The 16,244-nt window shown below is 38.3% G+C and overlaps 1 protein-coding gene across 6 annotated transcripts in view; it reads left to right on the top strand.

Moving 5' to 3' along the window:
* The first annotated feature begins 2,004 nt into the window (after window positions 1-2,004).
* Window positions 2,005-16,244, top strand: part of gpatch8 (G patch domain containing 8) — a 36,971-nt gene continuing 22,731 nt past the window's right edge. For 2 of the 6 annotated variants that reach the window (XM_051887432.1, XM_051887437.1), the window contains exons 1-3: window positions 2,047-2,132; window positions 12,940-13,017; window positions 15,499-15,534. Coding sequence is in view for 1 of the 6 variants with exons in the window: in XM_051887429.1 (XP_051743389.1) it covers window positions 2,088-2,132; window positions 12,940-13,017 (123 nt within the window). In the remaining 5 variants the exon portion in view is untranslated. Of the gene's footprint in view, window positions 2,133-12,939; window positions 13,018-15,498; window positions 15,535-16,244 lie in introns of those variants that run through there. The other 4 variants (XM_051887431.1, XM_051887435.1, XM_051887429.1 and 1 more) reach the window with 3 other exon arrangements.

Below are 16,244 nucleotides of genomic sequence, written 5' to 3'. Positions count from 1 at the left end.
GAGCTCGCCCATCAACGCATTTCGTTCGGGATACGGAAGCCGGGAGATTTTTCAACAATGGCTGTGTCCCAATTCAGGGGCTGCACCCTTCGAAGGCTGCATACATCATCGAGGCAGTCTCATTTAAGAAAAATAACCGTTAGATTGCAACGTAAGAAAGAAATGACAGTATTTTACACCTCACAATAAATATCAGTCAGTTTTATTACGGTTACTTTTCTTAAATAAGACATCCTTGATGAAGTATTCAGCCTTCAAATGCGATCTCCGAAGGACACAGTCTCCGAAATGAGACGCAGCTCCTGTCACCAAAGGAGTGTGTTTTTGGTTGTGAGGGAAAGATTACCAAAGAACCCAGCGTCAAGGGAACAGTGGATGAAGTTTGTTTTTCCGGGGCAGTAACGGAGTTGCACCTGTATGTTTGTTTGTTCCCGGGATTTCGGTGACAAATACTTTGTAAACAAGTCCCAGTTGGGCGCTGGATTTGCAGAACGCGGGTGGTGAGTAAAGCTGCATCAGATGTCTGTGTTTTGTTGGCAATCGGTGCACAAGTGCATAAAATGTAAAACATTTTTGTTCCCTTTGTATGTATTATGATGTCGCAGATAGCAGACAATCTCTACGCAAAAAAATGCGCGCTCTCGTGACTCTTTAGCTCTGCCCATGGCACTGACGGCAGGCACGCCTCCAGGAGCTCGGCTTTTTTCGGAAAGACTCAGTTTAGTGTATCTATCTTTTATAAATATGATAAAACTAAAGACTTTTCGGAGATATGAAGGATGCAATATTACTCTATGTACTCAAGACACATGAGATGAGATGAGATTGGCAGAAACTGTGTGTGATACCCCCCCTTTAACTAAAAACACAACAAACTTTGTTTGCCTTTCAATTGTGAGAAGATTCACTTAAAAAGATTTGATTAGCTATGACTTTTGTTGCAAACTACCAGAAACCTTGCCAGAAGTGCTGATTTGGTTTTAGATTTTTGCATTTTGAGCCATATACCAATCGTGTGTTTTAAAACAGGCGATACCATAAAATTATATGTGAGAAATAATCCTGTCATCAATTCTTGTGTGTTTTCCACACACCTGCATATATGTACTTTGTCAATCATGTGCGTTGTCCTTAAAGCAGCTATTATATTATCTGAAATTAAATCTTTTACACTTTAAAAGATTTAAAGTGTTTACGTGGAGTTGGACATAAGTTAAAACATTACTCATGATGTTTACTAACTTGTGTTGTTGCTTTTTGTGGTGAACAGGTAATACTTGGGCTATTCTAAATGTATGGATAGTTTCAGCCACAATTTCACTCCATATTTGCTTTTGAAAATACTTTGTACTGTCAACTAAATGTATTGGAGAAATGTCACATATATTATATTACAATACAAGTTTCCTAACTTTTTCTTTTAATTTTGCATAATGCTGTTATAGCTACAGCCGTAGGCCGAGGATAGACTGGAGAATTGAGAGTCAAGAGTTTTCCATTTGATTCAAAGGCTTTTTAACTTTTTGGCAAGCTTTGTGAGCCAATGAGATGCTGTTGTTTTTTCCTGGCACCAGAGGGGGCCCTCACAGTGACTAACAAAGGACAGCTGATAAAAAGAATCACGTGAATGATAATTCTTACATGCGTAGAAATAATGAAATACAATATACACTAAAACATCTTAAATAACACACTGAGTAAATATGTGTATTGTCATTAAAGTTTAAGTATTATTAGTTCATCCATACATAGAGGTTTCGTGTAAAATAGTAACTACTAGACAGATGCAAGCCACATTTTTAAACGTATGCGTAAATTTTGTAAAAGTGCCCAAAACCCTGCGATCAATGACCATACATTGTACTATACATATTAGGAACAACAAAAACACCAGCGATGGTTCAAAACGCTCTCTTCCAAAGCCAATGCGTTTGGAGTACGACGCGCTTAGATGATTGGACAGCCAGCACATCAATCAACAACGGCGCACTGTCATTGGTCTATCGCTCATCCGCCTACTTCACTGGGCGTTTCAATGAACAGAGGAACAAGTCGGAACGCAGGAGACGAAGCGAAAAGCAGAGAAAATGGCCGACAGATTCTCTAGATTCAACGAAGAACGTGATTTCCAGGTAAAAAAAAACTGTTGGAACTGCACGTATCCTGAACATGTTAGGTGATTGTGTATTTTGGAGAGTCGTGCTTTGTACAGTTTGGTGTTATTTGTTTGAGCCGCTGAGCTTGCGCTGCAACTGTGACACTACAACAGCGGTATCGTCCCAATTCAGCATTGACAAGCTCGAGACCAGTGAGGTGTCCTTGTCGCTTTCCAGTTTACCTCATACATTTTTAAGGATTCCAAAAAATATCCAAATGGCCGTTGAAGTTTGAGAAGTGTCGTTATTTGACCCCTTGTGTTTGACAGTGGTATGTTGTTAATTTGAGACGATGGTAGAATTACCGCAGGCTCTGCCCGGCCTGGCACTAAGAGATAAACTCCTCAGTCAGGAGAATATGAGCAAATATCTAATTGACTAACGGCCACCTGACTCTAATATACGTTGAATGTAAAGTGTACGCTTTTACTTGTGAAACTTCAAAATCAAATGCTGAGTTTTGTAGTTAAAGCTCTTTTTAGTCAAATTTGTGCAGTTTAACTTTGCTAGGACGTTAGCCGTGATATGTCCTATGTCTGCTAGCGTTTGTGACTATATGCGAATAATACAGGCATTGTTTGATTTGTTTTTTTCTCAGACTGACTCTTGACTAGCACAATGGCATGTTTGTGCTGTATTTTGCATACCTGATTTGCAAGTAATGCCAGCTGATAAATAACACTTTACCCTCAATTACAACGTCTGGAGTATTGATGCTTGGGCACAGTGCTATAAAAGAGATCCTTTGTTTATTGCATTATGCAGATGTCTGTGTGTGTTTATAGTGTGTGTTCTGTGCATCTCTTGAGAAATGTATGAGGAATGTTGTTTTTGTCTTGACAAATGATATATGTTGCTTGTCATGAGGGTTTCTTAATATAATCCTTAATGGTCCCTCTGGGAAGGTTTTCTGATTTATAACTAGAGACTGAGTTAGTTTTGTCCCTCACTGATGTGTTTAGTCAGATGGGCCATGTTGTCAAAGAAGAGTTCAGCCCTAATTCTGAAAGAAGGGTTTCTAAAACTACGCAGTTGGGCTGCACATCAAGTATTGACAGGAACAAACAGGCTTTTATTAGAGTGCCTACGAACATTGTGAAGCCTTTAGTTTATATTAGAGCCAGCAGCCAAACTGACTGGCAATTTTTCAAGAGCTGGTGACAGAATTAACCCTTTCACGCATAGAGGTCACTACAGTGGACAGCTATTCAAAAAGCCATTTTCTTGCATATGAACGGGTTTTGATGGCATCAACCATTACACTAGACTCTAGTGCTCATCCTATACACTGCCACCAAGTGGCATGCAGTTGTATGTGGAATTTTCTTTTCTCCAAACAAAGATGGCCGACGACCAGTGAGAAATGCCAAGTTGCTCTGGAATATCCATCCATTCCTTCTATCCTAGGAGACTTGTAGGTATAAAAAAAATTGTAGTATCTAAGGAGTCATATCATTGTTAAATTTTCCAAGGATTGATTTTAAGGAGGAAATTCTGGAAATTAATCATCTGTCCACTAAATTGTACATCATACATCACTAGTTATATTTCAGCTACAATTCATACTATTTCTGTGACAGTTCTTAATAATATACTTCATCTGCAGTAACTTTTTTGGCTGTAAATAAATGTATTTGTGTTAACTGAATGTAATTTGCAGTTACATCAGCAAAGTAATCTGATTATTAGTAATGCTTTACTTGTTACATCAAAAAGTAATCTGATTACATAATGCATGTTAATTGTAATACACCCAATACTATTCTATTTAATTCTATTTCAAATAAATACTTCTCTTTTTAACTTTCTACTCATCAGAATCCTGAAAAAATGTATCAGTTTAAACAACACACCATTTATTTGCTGAAAACTAAACTCGGAGTATCACTTAAGCCTCGTTCAGACTGTCAGTCCAAATCCGATTTTTGTGCATATCCAATTGAAATCTGATCAGATTTAGGAAGTCTGAACGGCCAAAAACCACATGAAATGTGATTTTTTTTATTTTTTATTTTTTATTTTTTTTTTTTTTTAAATCTGTTTCGAGCTACATTCATATGTGGTTTGGAATCCTATTCAAATCGCATTTCTGGAAATCCATTTCAGTCTGACCGCTCTGATCGGATTTCATGTGGTTTATGTGACTTTCTCACGCAACATAAAACGTAAACGTTAGATGTTGTTATAGGAAACATGCTGAAAGTCACTGCAAGAACCAAGGCTGTGTTGTTGCAAAGTGTTGGACAAGCAGAAATTAGCAGTAGGCTATAACTGAGACATGTTTTGAGACTGGGGGTGACGACAGCACGGAATAAAGATGCTCATACCTGCCTCCTATGTTTCTGCTGTTGCATAATCATAACACAGTAGTCTGTATTGCAAACTCCTCCATGTTGTGGTTGTTGTTGTTTTTGGCTTATACCTACGAATGCAACGTCATTTCCATAGAAACCAATGCAGATATGAAAATGAAATAAATGAAAAAGTGCCATGGACACACAAATCGGATCTGAACACTTGCGATACACAGTGTGGACGTTAATTTTTAGATTCCAATCGGATACACAAATAATCGGATTTGGACTGACAGTCTGAACGAGGCTTTAGAGTTCATTTAAAGTGTTAGCTCTTGCAAACTGCTCTGAGAAAATGATCTTGCGTCAATGAACGTCTGAACAAACAGCTGATGATATTTACATTTCTGGCTTTGCTTTGTTCATTGGAATCAAATTTCAGTATTTTTTGCATCTAAGCACGTTAAACTGGTTGCGGGGTGGTTATGATCCTCTTTTGATGGGTGATAAATGATAAACTCATCATTTTTTTATTTTTTTTCACTGTAATCTAACATTGCTTAAAATAGTTGTTCATGTTAAAGGGTTACTTCACCCCAAAATGAAAATTCTGTCATTAATTACTAGTGGTGGGAATCACCAGAGGCCCCACGATACGATATTGTCACGATACAATATTATTGTGATTTTAAATATATTGCGATATTCTGCGATTTATATTGCAATTTATTACCAAATTATGTCCCCAAAGGAAAACTTTGTCAACATCTGTTTTATCTAAAAAGAGTTTGAGTTTGATTGACAGGCGATCTGACCAATCATAACGCCGAATCCGCCCTTTTGTCCGACAAACAAACCAGACAGGAGAGTTAGTAGACTAACGTCGGTGGACTTGAACTTGAAAAATGGTGTATTGACATCTTTCCGCAGTTGAAACAACATTCCTTCTGATGTTCATTCATGTTTATTTTCATGCTGTAACTAGGAAGAGATGATCGGTTTACGTGTACTCAAGGCGCTACAGCGATCTGTCACGACAATTAAAGAGCCACAAAACGGTTTATTGTTTAAATTTCTTTTAAAAAAATGTCAATTTGAAACACAAGACATTGTTTCATACCAAAAGTAACCTCTGTCTTGTCTGTTAGTGTGTTGTCAGTGTCCTCTTTGCTCCACGATGTTATGCAAACAGGTATGCACTGCTATGCTACACCAGAAAAAAACTCAACACCACCATCTAGTGGACTGAAAAAGAAATTGATTTTATTATTCTACCAAAAATTGATACTTGGCGTCCGTGTATTGATACAGTTAATTACCCATTAATTACTCACCCTCATGTCGTTCCAAACTCGTAAGACTTTCATTCGTCTTCGGAACACAAATTAAGATAGTTTGATGAAAAAACAAAACATTGATCAGTGAACATGAGCAAAAGCTCAACCTAACATGAATGACACACAAGAACAAACCTCTTCCGGAAGCTCTAACTAGCTGCGTAACCAATGAGGTTCATTCTTGTGTGTTACGCAGTTAGTTAGAGCTTCCGGAAGAGGTTTGTTCTTGTGTCCCATTCAGGTTAGGTTGAGCTTCTGCTTATGTTCACTGATCAATGTTTACATGCGAGTAAAATCCTAAATTAAATTCTGTTCATCATAAAAAGCGATCGAGTCTCTTCAGAAAATTTGGACTAAACCCCTCGATTCATATGGATTAGTTTTCTGATCTCTTTATGAAGTTTTTGAAGCACCAAAGTGGTTGTTGCAAAGGCAGTCAATGGAGGAACAGACATCTCTCAGATTACATCAAAAAGATCTTTGTGTTCCAAAGATGAACTTGCGTCTTACAAGGAACGACATGAGGGTGAGTAATTAATGACATAATTTTCATTTTGGGGTGAACTAACCCTTTAAACTTCACATTGTGATTATGTTAAGGGAAATATAACTATAAAGCCCACAAAGTGTTGAAAAGCTGAAAGTAAATATTTATAGACGTCATTCAGAGGTCACTTTCAAAGCTGCATAGCTGTGGTCATTCTACTTCTCCCATGGGTTTTCCCCTTACTTTTTGCTCATCTTTGTCTTAGGTGAGAGTGCATTATGAATTCAAATGCTTTGTGTCTATCTTTGAACAGCAATGCCTCCCGGTGACTCTGGTCAGCATACCAATGTGCTGGTCTGTGTATTTTCCTTCAAGGTCTTGATGGAGTGGTCTGTTTTGTGTGTTTTTGCTTGACCTTTATGCCTTTGATCCATCTTTATTCATGAGGTATGTTTTTTATAAATCTATATCTTTCCTGTTCTGTATCAGATACAGTCTGACAGTCTGTGACAAAGGCTTGTCTTTAATTGACTATTGGCACTTTCTACTTGCAGTGTTCACCAAACAACTGAATGCAGTGCATTTATTTGTGAATATCTGAGCTGAAGAGGCTAAATAAACGTAATTTCATGGAGTGTTTAAAGGTGCATTTGATCGTTGTGTGTGTTTAGGCTAGAGACAGCTACTTTCTGTACTCTCATTGTAATGCTACCGTTCCCGGATAGTGGTTGTGTGAGTTAGACTCAAGCTTCTCTATTTACGAGACTGGACATCACATCATGCAGTATGTGTGGATCGTTTTAGCATGATATTCTGCAGCTTGCTCAATGTCCTTTATTGAGTGATGTAGGGGGATTATTTATCTTTGCTGTGACTGTTTCTCTGTCCATTTTTGGTTGTGTTTTCTGCAGCACTGAGGTGTGTGCAGGATCTCTGAGATGAGTCGCAGACTCGCAGAACTTCGGTTGTGGAGTCAGCTTACGTCATGCTGCACGGTCTGAGTCGCATGTTCTGCTTGGTTAGTCCACAACAGAAAAACCGTCAGTCACATTTTTGCATTGTACTCCTGTCTTGGCTGTAGGGCTGGGTTTGCCATATAGGCGATAAAATTAGAACAAAATTTTAAGTGTTCAATATGTTTGCGCTATGCAAATAATGCTCCGCATGCTTGTTGCAGACCGTCGCACTGGTGGCAATAACTGATAAGCGCTGACATTTCTGTTGCGTATGAGAAACATTGAATTCGATGCAGAGCTCTCCCATACATACCGCAAATGCCTTATTATTTAAACTAAAGCCAGATGAAAAGGCACTTTCCCAACAAAACACTGACATAGAAAACAGGAGAAACATTTAGCCAAAACGATACAGTGAGAGGCTTTTCACTCCACAAGTCACCAACATTTACCATGATTTGCTGTAGTAACACTGAAAACTGAAAAATCATTGTGGCAGAAAAGTGGGATATTTAAATTGAATTTTATATTATTACATTAATGTAGACAAGGCGTTAAATGTTTTAAAGGGGTGATGGAATATAATTACCATATTTTTTGTTAATAGGCTATAGCTGATTTTGTGCATTTGTATTGTAAATGTCTTTAGGCTACTGTTTTTCCTAACAAATACCATATAAACAACACAGTTTCTTTTTTACCATGGTAGTGAGGTGCAATGCATAGTTTTACCTGTGATTAGCATGATCCAAATACTATGGAAGACCAAGATTTATCCTGATAATTATCAATATCGACTGATATGAAAAGTTTTATTGTCATAATCTTTTTGGCCAGATAGACCAGGCCTACTTGGCTGCAGTTAAGCAAGGGTTTTGTATGCAAAAAAATTAATGTTCATTTAAAACCCCTTATCTTCTTTCCTGCTTAAACCGAAGTCTCCATGTTGATTTCATGATACATCGATGTGCCCCATGCCATACTCTCTCCCAGTGGTTGTCCTTTCTGTCAAAGTTCTGCTGATAAGAGTTCATCTCTGACTCCTGAGGGGACTGGACTCAAACTGTCACTGATCCTGCTGTCGTCAGGCAGATGTCTTCACTACCAGCAGACGGGATGATAGTAGAATGCGTGCAGAATGGAAATGTATTTCCTGCAAAGGTCTCCCAGAGGGGTTGTCACAGTCTCTTTCAATTGTGTTATTATTTTTTTCTATTCCAGAATAAATGTGGAGAACAATCCTTCCTCAGACTCCTCAAACTCGTTGTAACAAAAAAACAAACAAAGGACAATGAAAACAACACAGATTCTGGGCAAAGACTGTTTTCACATCAGAGACTGGTTAGCTTGTGTGACATGACTTTGTGTAGTTAGGTACAGGATTAGGGCTGCACGATATTGGAAAAAACTGACATTGCGATATTTTGTTTTCTGCGATAGTGTCTGCAGTCTGGCCAATTACCAAATAAATGCATGGACACTAAGATCGATATGAAAAAAATTATTAAAAAAAAAAAAAAAAAAAAAAAAAAATTCTTAATTTCTTATTGATCTTATTGTGAATGATTAATTCATTTTTTTTTTTTTTTTTTTTAAACCTTGTATTTTTTTTAATTCAAAATTTCATAACTGGATATTCCAGTGAATCGACAATGAATTTTCTCTGGTGATGTTTGCTGTATACTCCAATCATTTAGTCCACTTAAACCCCGTCCCTTTCTTACAACCGAATGCTCTTGTTCAGATCTGCCTCCATCCAATCCACAACCAATGCATAGTCCATGTCCACATCCTAGGGATGTACGATATCACGATTTTAGACTGTGAACGATTAAAAAGTCTCCACAGTCTGCTTTTGAAGAAATATCGTTGTATTGTGCTACAGTGCATATTCTGACAGTTGCAGTTCTGGTGCCCCCATCCCAGCATACTGTACAATGCGATGTACATTCACATTACATTTAGCAACACAGCGGTAGAGTTATGCTTGTCACGTGACATTGCAGTTCTTTGCCATGACAAAAGTTCATTATTTGCATGTTTTTTTTTTTAAAGCCTTGTCAGTTAAACTTTTTCCGCTCGCAGTTCTGACATACTTTTCTGAGCGTGCCAGAATCCTACTAATAAACCTGCTTCCATCAATGTCATTAATGTTAATCAAACAACAATACAAAGAGAAAATCACTCACTGCTCTTGACTGAATCACTTCAGTAGCTTTAAGAATCAGTGAATATTTAATTCATACAGTGAAGTCATAATGTTAATTTTTACATTTGTTTAAATTCGATTTCTTACTTGAATGCTACCGTTAAATCGCCATTTTTGACACTGTTGCTGCGGGGTTTAATGTGGTTGTGACTTCAGCTGTTCATACAGATATGTATTCAAGCAGATACTTTACTCTGCTGAATGAACGAAACATATCAAGACTCGCACCTTGCTGTCAATCACAAACAGTTACTATGAATGCAACCATCATGGACATTTGTATTACTTATAGATGCCTTTTGATTTGACATTTTATTTATTTTTTGATAAAGCTGCTGTCTTTTTGGTAAAAATTATCCAAAATCAATTTTTGAGCAAGTACATAACCAGCCAGTGTTTGGAACTATCTCCTTACCTTAGCCCAATTCACAACGGTAAGCTTGTAGTAATGTTTTATAATTCGGGTGGTACAGGTGGGTTTCCGCCTTTTGTCTTTGCGTCATTGCGTCAAAATTATGGACTGCAGCTTTAAATTTGTATTTTATGTGAAAATGTTTGAATGAAACATTGAAAGAGAAGTTATGGTTAATTTTTATTGGTAGGTTAGCTAAAGGATGAATCGATAGTTACAGCCCTAGACTAGTAAGCTAACATTCATCTGTAGTCACATGTTTCTCTCATACAGTCTCACAAAATGATGTCACTGATTAGCTCCTCTGGTTTTTATGCTATGAAATAACTGCAAAGTCATGAGAGACATTACAGTATCTGTGATATGTTGCAATGGACAGCAGTGAAATATTTACTTTCGTTGGTCATATTTGACTGCTCAGTTGCTTGGTCAGTTGCTGCACTAATCAGTATCAAGTATTCCAGAGAACCATGTAATAAATGAGCACAACCTTACTTGTTCACATTATCATCAGTAAGAGATAAAGCAGTGGGATCATACAGACCTCCCATAATGAGCCTGACCCTTGTCTTCAGCTGTTCGGGTGAACGCAAAGCAAGCTATCAGGGGGGCGGCTGCTCCCCTGTTGTTTAACAGAGTGTTTTCTGAGTAGATGTGAGTGGGGAGTGTAAATTCTCAGAACAGGTGCGGTTTCATGCCTTACAGCTTTAAGCAGTGACTCGGGTCAGAGTTTAAACAAAGACAGCCATAGAGCTGCTGGTTAGATAAGGGGAAATAACACCCTCATCCATCCTTTGGGGAACGCACCACCACATGCATCTGTCATACATGGGGTTGCATCAGTTGCTCCTCTGCATAACCCTTCTGCCTACAAATCTCTTGTCTCTATCTCAGTGTTGCAGTCCTGCTGCCACAACACTCTGATCTGTGTCAGAGGGCAGGAGCGTGTCAAATTGTGACCCTGCTGAGAGCAAGTTTTCCTTTGTTTGCATGTGTAAGAGCACACAGTATTCCCACTGGATGTATGTGGGTGTCTGCTGTTGAATGTTCAAAAAAAAAAAAAAAAAGCTAAATGTCAAGTGCAAAAGCTGTGTTGAGTGAATTTATAGCTGTTCTTCAGTATGTTGTTGTAGTCAGTTCTGGTTTAAACTGTTTGTATGCGGGTGGGTGTGGGTTTGTCATTGGCCTGTCATTGGGACGCGTTGACTCTGTAGCAGAGGCTTCTGATGGCACACAGAGCTGGAGAGTGATGGCGGTGTACAAAAACAGCTGACACCTTAAACAGTTTTAGCTTCTGTCAGTCTTTTTTCTGTTTGTATTAAATCGATTTTCTGTCTACTTATTTGCCATGATCCTGTGCTTCGTGAACAAATTAAGATGAATAGTTTAAAGAGGTGAAATCAAAGCTTTAAGTCAGCATGAAATATAAATTCACCCGGCCCATTTTCTAAATGCATTTTATTGTGAATGACTCATCCATTTTTTTTTTTTTTTTGTTTAATTTTTTTTAGCTCATTATTTTTAATCAAAATGGCTCAATCTTTCAGTCAACAACAAGACTTCTCTCTGGTGACATGCCTGGGCTTCTCCAATCATTTAGTTTGCTTAAAACCCTACAACTTTCTTACAATCGACCTCATGCTCGCATTCAGATCAACAACCGATAGATAAATGCAAGTCCCCATCCCACATTTTTTTCTCCATACCTTAGGATGTAGATATTACGATCCGTCTAGGTTAAATCCAAATAAATAAATAAAAGAAAGAAGAAAAAAAAAGCCTCCCCTGCCCAGTCCTCAGACCAAATAAAATAAATAAATAAACCACTGGATTCAGGGTTCAAGAAAACGATTAACGTTTTGTTAAGATGAAAAAAATAAATATTTGAGAATTTCCAGGATAACATAAACCAGTGGGTGCATAAACTTCAGGAAGACCCAAGGCCCAAAATAACAAACAAAATGGGTAATAAACAAAAATATCCAAAATAACTTCCCTCAAAATATCAAAATCAAAATACAACAAATTACCCTTACTACACTAACAAAAACAGAGCGAACTTAATTTCAAAAGAAAAGGGCAGGTCAACCCTACAGAACACCATCACTGTAAAGAAAAGCAAATATATAACAGAATGGAAAATAATGCACAATGTGTAATGGTGGTCTGGTGGCTGGAGAGTGCGACCGTCCTGAAGTCGCAACAGCTCAACTGCAGGAAGAGGAAGAGATGGTTTTAAACCCTCATTCAATCGTCGTAATCCAATCCCGGCAGAGAGAGGTGGAGCCATCCCGCAACTGATTACGCGATATCATACTTGCCACCACCAAACAAAGAGAACACACACACACACACAGTAATAGCAATAACAGAAAACAAACAAAATAAACCAAATAAGCAATATACAGAATTACACAATTCCGTAACAGTACATCACAATATGGAAGAAAAGATCTACTTCCGTTGTTGTCTTACACAAACTTACTTTTAGTTTACTTTTAGACTGGTCTCTGGTTTGTTGTAATGGTTCCAATGTAACTACATGTTTAAAAGGCTAAAGAGGTCAAAGACATGGCCTAATGGTTAGGCTTTGAGCTGTGAAACTCATATTACAAACAGTTTTGGTTCCAGCCCACTCTCATTCCTGTGCCTGCAAATTTCCTCTCAATTCAGTAGCAAGTGGCAAAAGATATAAATAACAATAGAATAAAAACGGCTAGACTGACTGACCTATCTTTCATAGAGAAAAAGATGAGCAGGTGGATTGGAAATCACCCCTCCCCTTTCAAGGTGACCTCGTTTTTCTCATCTGATTAAATTCCTGTTGTCGAAATCTAGGTAGATGAATGATCCGGTTTGTCTAGATTTTGGCGCTGACCATGAAGCCAAGAATCAGTGGATGTTTCAGTACTGTTTGCTCATTTCCTTTAAGAATGGAACATCTGTTTGTTTTGTATGCGGTTACATTTTTATTGGGGAAACTTTGAGGGACGTCCTTCATTTTAGCATACAAATAATTTTACAGGGAATGTTTGCTCTGCTTTAATTTATCTTCCTTGTCTCTTTTCATTTCCCTTTCTCCTCTCAGGGTGGAAATCACTTTGACCAGTATGAGGAAGGTCAGTTGGAGTTGGAACAGGCCTCTTTGGACAAGCCCATAGAACCGGTAAGGCTGCACACCTCATTTGGTACTGTTGACTAGAACAGCTGCTTCCTGTGTGTGAGAGTGTGAATGATTGGTCCAGTCAGGGATAGCCACACCACCTCTATGGTCAGCCCCTACCCTTATTTTAGAGATAGTCAAATCACATCCTTTTTGGTAAATAAGTCAGCACTCCCTTTCTGGAGGCCACCGTAGACCCCCTTCCCTGTTCTCCACTTCGGCCTTCAATGAACACATCTGGTGTCATCACCTGTGTGACTGTATAATGAAGACACAGGTGAAGCAGATCTGTTGGATTGTACCAATCACTGTGATCAGCTTGCTATTTTTTTATTTGTTTGATCACAGATGAGTGAGGATGGATGTGCTTGTGTGGATGTTAGATGGTATTTCTGAATAAAATGAGTTTTTGACATTTGTTTGAAATGTGAAGTGGATGGCACACTGTGAAAAAGGTAAAAGATAGAAACAGACATGCACAGTCACTCATGTGCAATAAAACTTTTTGATCAACCTATAGATTTTGATTTATTACCCATGATTGCTCAATTGTTGCACTGCCTTATCCAAGGCCGTTTCAACGTGCAGACCGCTTGTACATGAGTAGGCTCCTCTGGCTATTGTCCTGGATGAACTCCATTCAGCTTCAATGTGGGAGGATGCCAAGGGCCCTCATGATAGCCACAGTATATCCAGAATTAACCAAACAATTCACAAAAACCATTAAAAAAAATATTAATGTAGACGCTACCACTATTTTTTGTTTTGAAAGAAGTGAATGCTTTATATTCAGAGACACATTTAATTGATCAATGTTAAATTGATTCATAGCATTCAATTTAAGTGATAGTAAAGTAAATTAAAATGGTACAAAAATATAAAAAATATGCATCATGGTTTCCACAAAAATATTAAGCAGCACAACTGTTTTCAACATTGATAATGATAAAAAATGTTTCTTGAGCACCAGATCAGCATATTAAATGATTTCTGAAGGATCATGTGACACTGAAGACTGGAGTATGATGCTGAAAATTCAGCTTTGCATCACAAGAGTACATTTTAATTTTATACAGGGTTTCTGCAGGTCTTAAAAAGTCTTAATTCGCCCTTGCACAAATTAAGGCCTTAAAAAGGTCTTAAATCAGAGCAGAAAGTATTAAATTCTTCATCATGGCATTAAATGTTGGATGTGTTGCAAAAAAAAAAAATATATATTTTTCTCAGTATTTTTGTACAAATAGATACATGAACTTGTGATGCAAATGTACAATGAAGTCTTGAAAAAAAAAAAAATTACAAAATTGAGTTCATGCTTAAATCAATTATTTATATGAACTTCCCTTTGAATTAAGTTGATTTTTCTGTGCCCATTGGCAGATATTTGTTCTTGTTTTAATCAAACTTTTTCAGAAAACAAGACTTCATATTTTGTCATTTTGCATCTCAAGTTTGTATCTTGATTTTAGAATCTTTAGACATTTGCACTGGAAAAAAATGACAAAAATACTGAGGAAGAACATCACTTTTTTTTTTTTTTGCAGCGTGACAAGTGACCGTTTCAAATCCATTTTTCCTTCGTGTCAGAAGTACTGTGAGCGCTTAAGGCCCGGGTATACTTAATTTTCCGCGTTCCGCTCCGCTTCGCGCACAGTTGAGCATGTGAGCCTTACAAAGTATGCTCCTTTGGCCATGAGCGCGGAAAGACGCGTTCAGCATGTGCACACTATCTAGTGGATTTTGTTTTCAAGCGCTCAAGGCACTCACATATGCGGTGTTGTACGCGGACTGTCTGCCGGTCTCAAATTGTTCTGCGTCCGGATGTTCCGCGGATCTTCCTGTTGACACAAATTATGTCATGCGTACGGCCGAAGTATGCTTTTGGCTTTAGAGTATGTCAGAAATAAAGAGGCACCAGTTTACTGTCTGGGATTTGCTGTTGTCGCGCTGCATCCAGTGTTAACAGCATCACTGATTGTAATGGTTTCTTTTGTCGCATTGCACCGCTCGCGTCTATCTCCTTGCAAATAAAAAAAAGCGTACAGGACGAAAAAAACAAACTGCCTCTTTAGAAGACGTGAATGTGCGTTAACTCACAGAGCTAGAATAATTCATTTATTCACACAGACATTTAGTGGTTTAATTAAAGCTTTCCGTCAATACATTCACTCTTAGTCAGCCAGATTTGACAGACTTAGAGGCACACCTCTGATACGCCACCAATTCAATTACACAACTGGTCTGTGTGTCTGCTCTATTTGATTCAAACTAGACTGACCTGATTTAGATATGAACCACTCAGTGTGTCGTCCACCTCACATAGCAGAGAGCTAGAGGGAATGTGGTGTATGTGTGTATGAGCACACTAGTGCCCAGTATCTTGTGTGTTTTTGTTTTTTGTGTTAGTGTTTGTGTAGGACAGTTCATTTCAGATATTTTCAGTATTGTACACAACTTGGGGTGTTCGACATTTCTCTCCTGCAGCGAATTGGCCCCAATTAGCTAAGCAGCTCTGACCCGGTTTGTATCTGCACGCTCTGCTCTCCTCCTCCTGTCTCTTTAGGGGCTCCTTGTAACGCTTTCTCACTCTCTCTCTGTCTCTCACTCTCTCTCGCTCTCTCTCGTTCTCTCTCGTCTCTCTCTCTCTCTCTCTCTCTCTCTCTCTCTCTCTCTCTCTCTCTCTCTCTCTCTCTCTCTCTCTCTCCATTCTGTCCTTCTTTCTGTCTCTCCAACACAGTGATTCGGTGTACAGTACCCTCTGTCATTATGTGCTGGCATGGTGCTTGTGCAACTGGGACTGCATTTTTCGCTGACTAGGCATGTAGATAATATCGCAGGCAGCTCTCGTCTCTGTCTCTGTCTTGTTCCTCTGGTTCGCTCTGTATTTCAGAGGTTTGCATGCCGGATGCCTCTCCTCCTCTCCATGTTGTCCTCTCTGCTCCAGTTACACTTTATTGTAGGGTAAATTCTCTAAAATCAGATTCTCAAGTGTATCTTTCTATTATATTACTTAATATCGCTCTCTTCGCTTTTCTCTCTTTTTTTTTTTTTTTTCTTTTTTTTTTGGTTATATACATGAAAATCAAGCTATATAAAACACCTGCAGTCCTGTCTTTAAAAGCAGGTCATCGGTTTAATAAAAACCACCATTTTGTATTGAAATGACCACTTTTCCATGTGTTGACATTAGTGTCAGGGCTCAACAATAAGGATGGCACAGTGTGAGAGTA

This window comes from Ctenopharyngodon idella, chromosome 3 (assembly GCF_019924925.1).
Source record: "Ctenopharyngodon idella isolate HZGC_01 chromosome 3, HZGC01, whole genome shotgun sequence".
Lineage (NCBI taxonomy): Eukaryota > Metazoa > Chordata > Actinopteri > Cypriniformes > Xenocyprididae > Ctenopharyngodon > Ctenopharyngodon idella.
The sequence above is the reverse complement of the archived record's forward strand: the minus strand, read 5'-3'. Positions and strand labels throughout refer to the sequence as shown.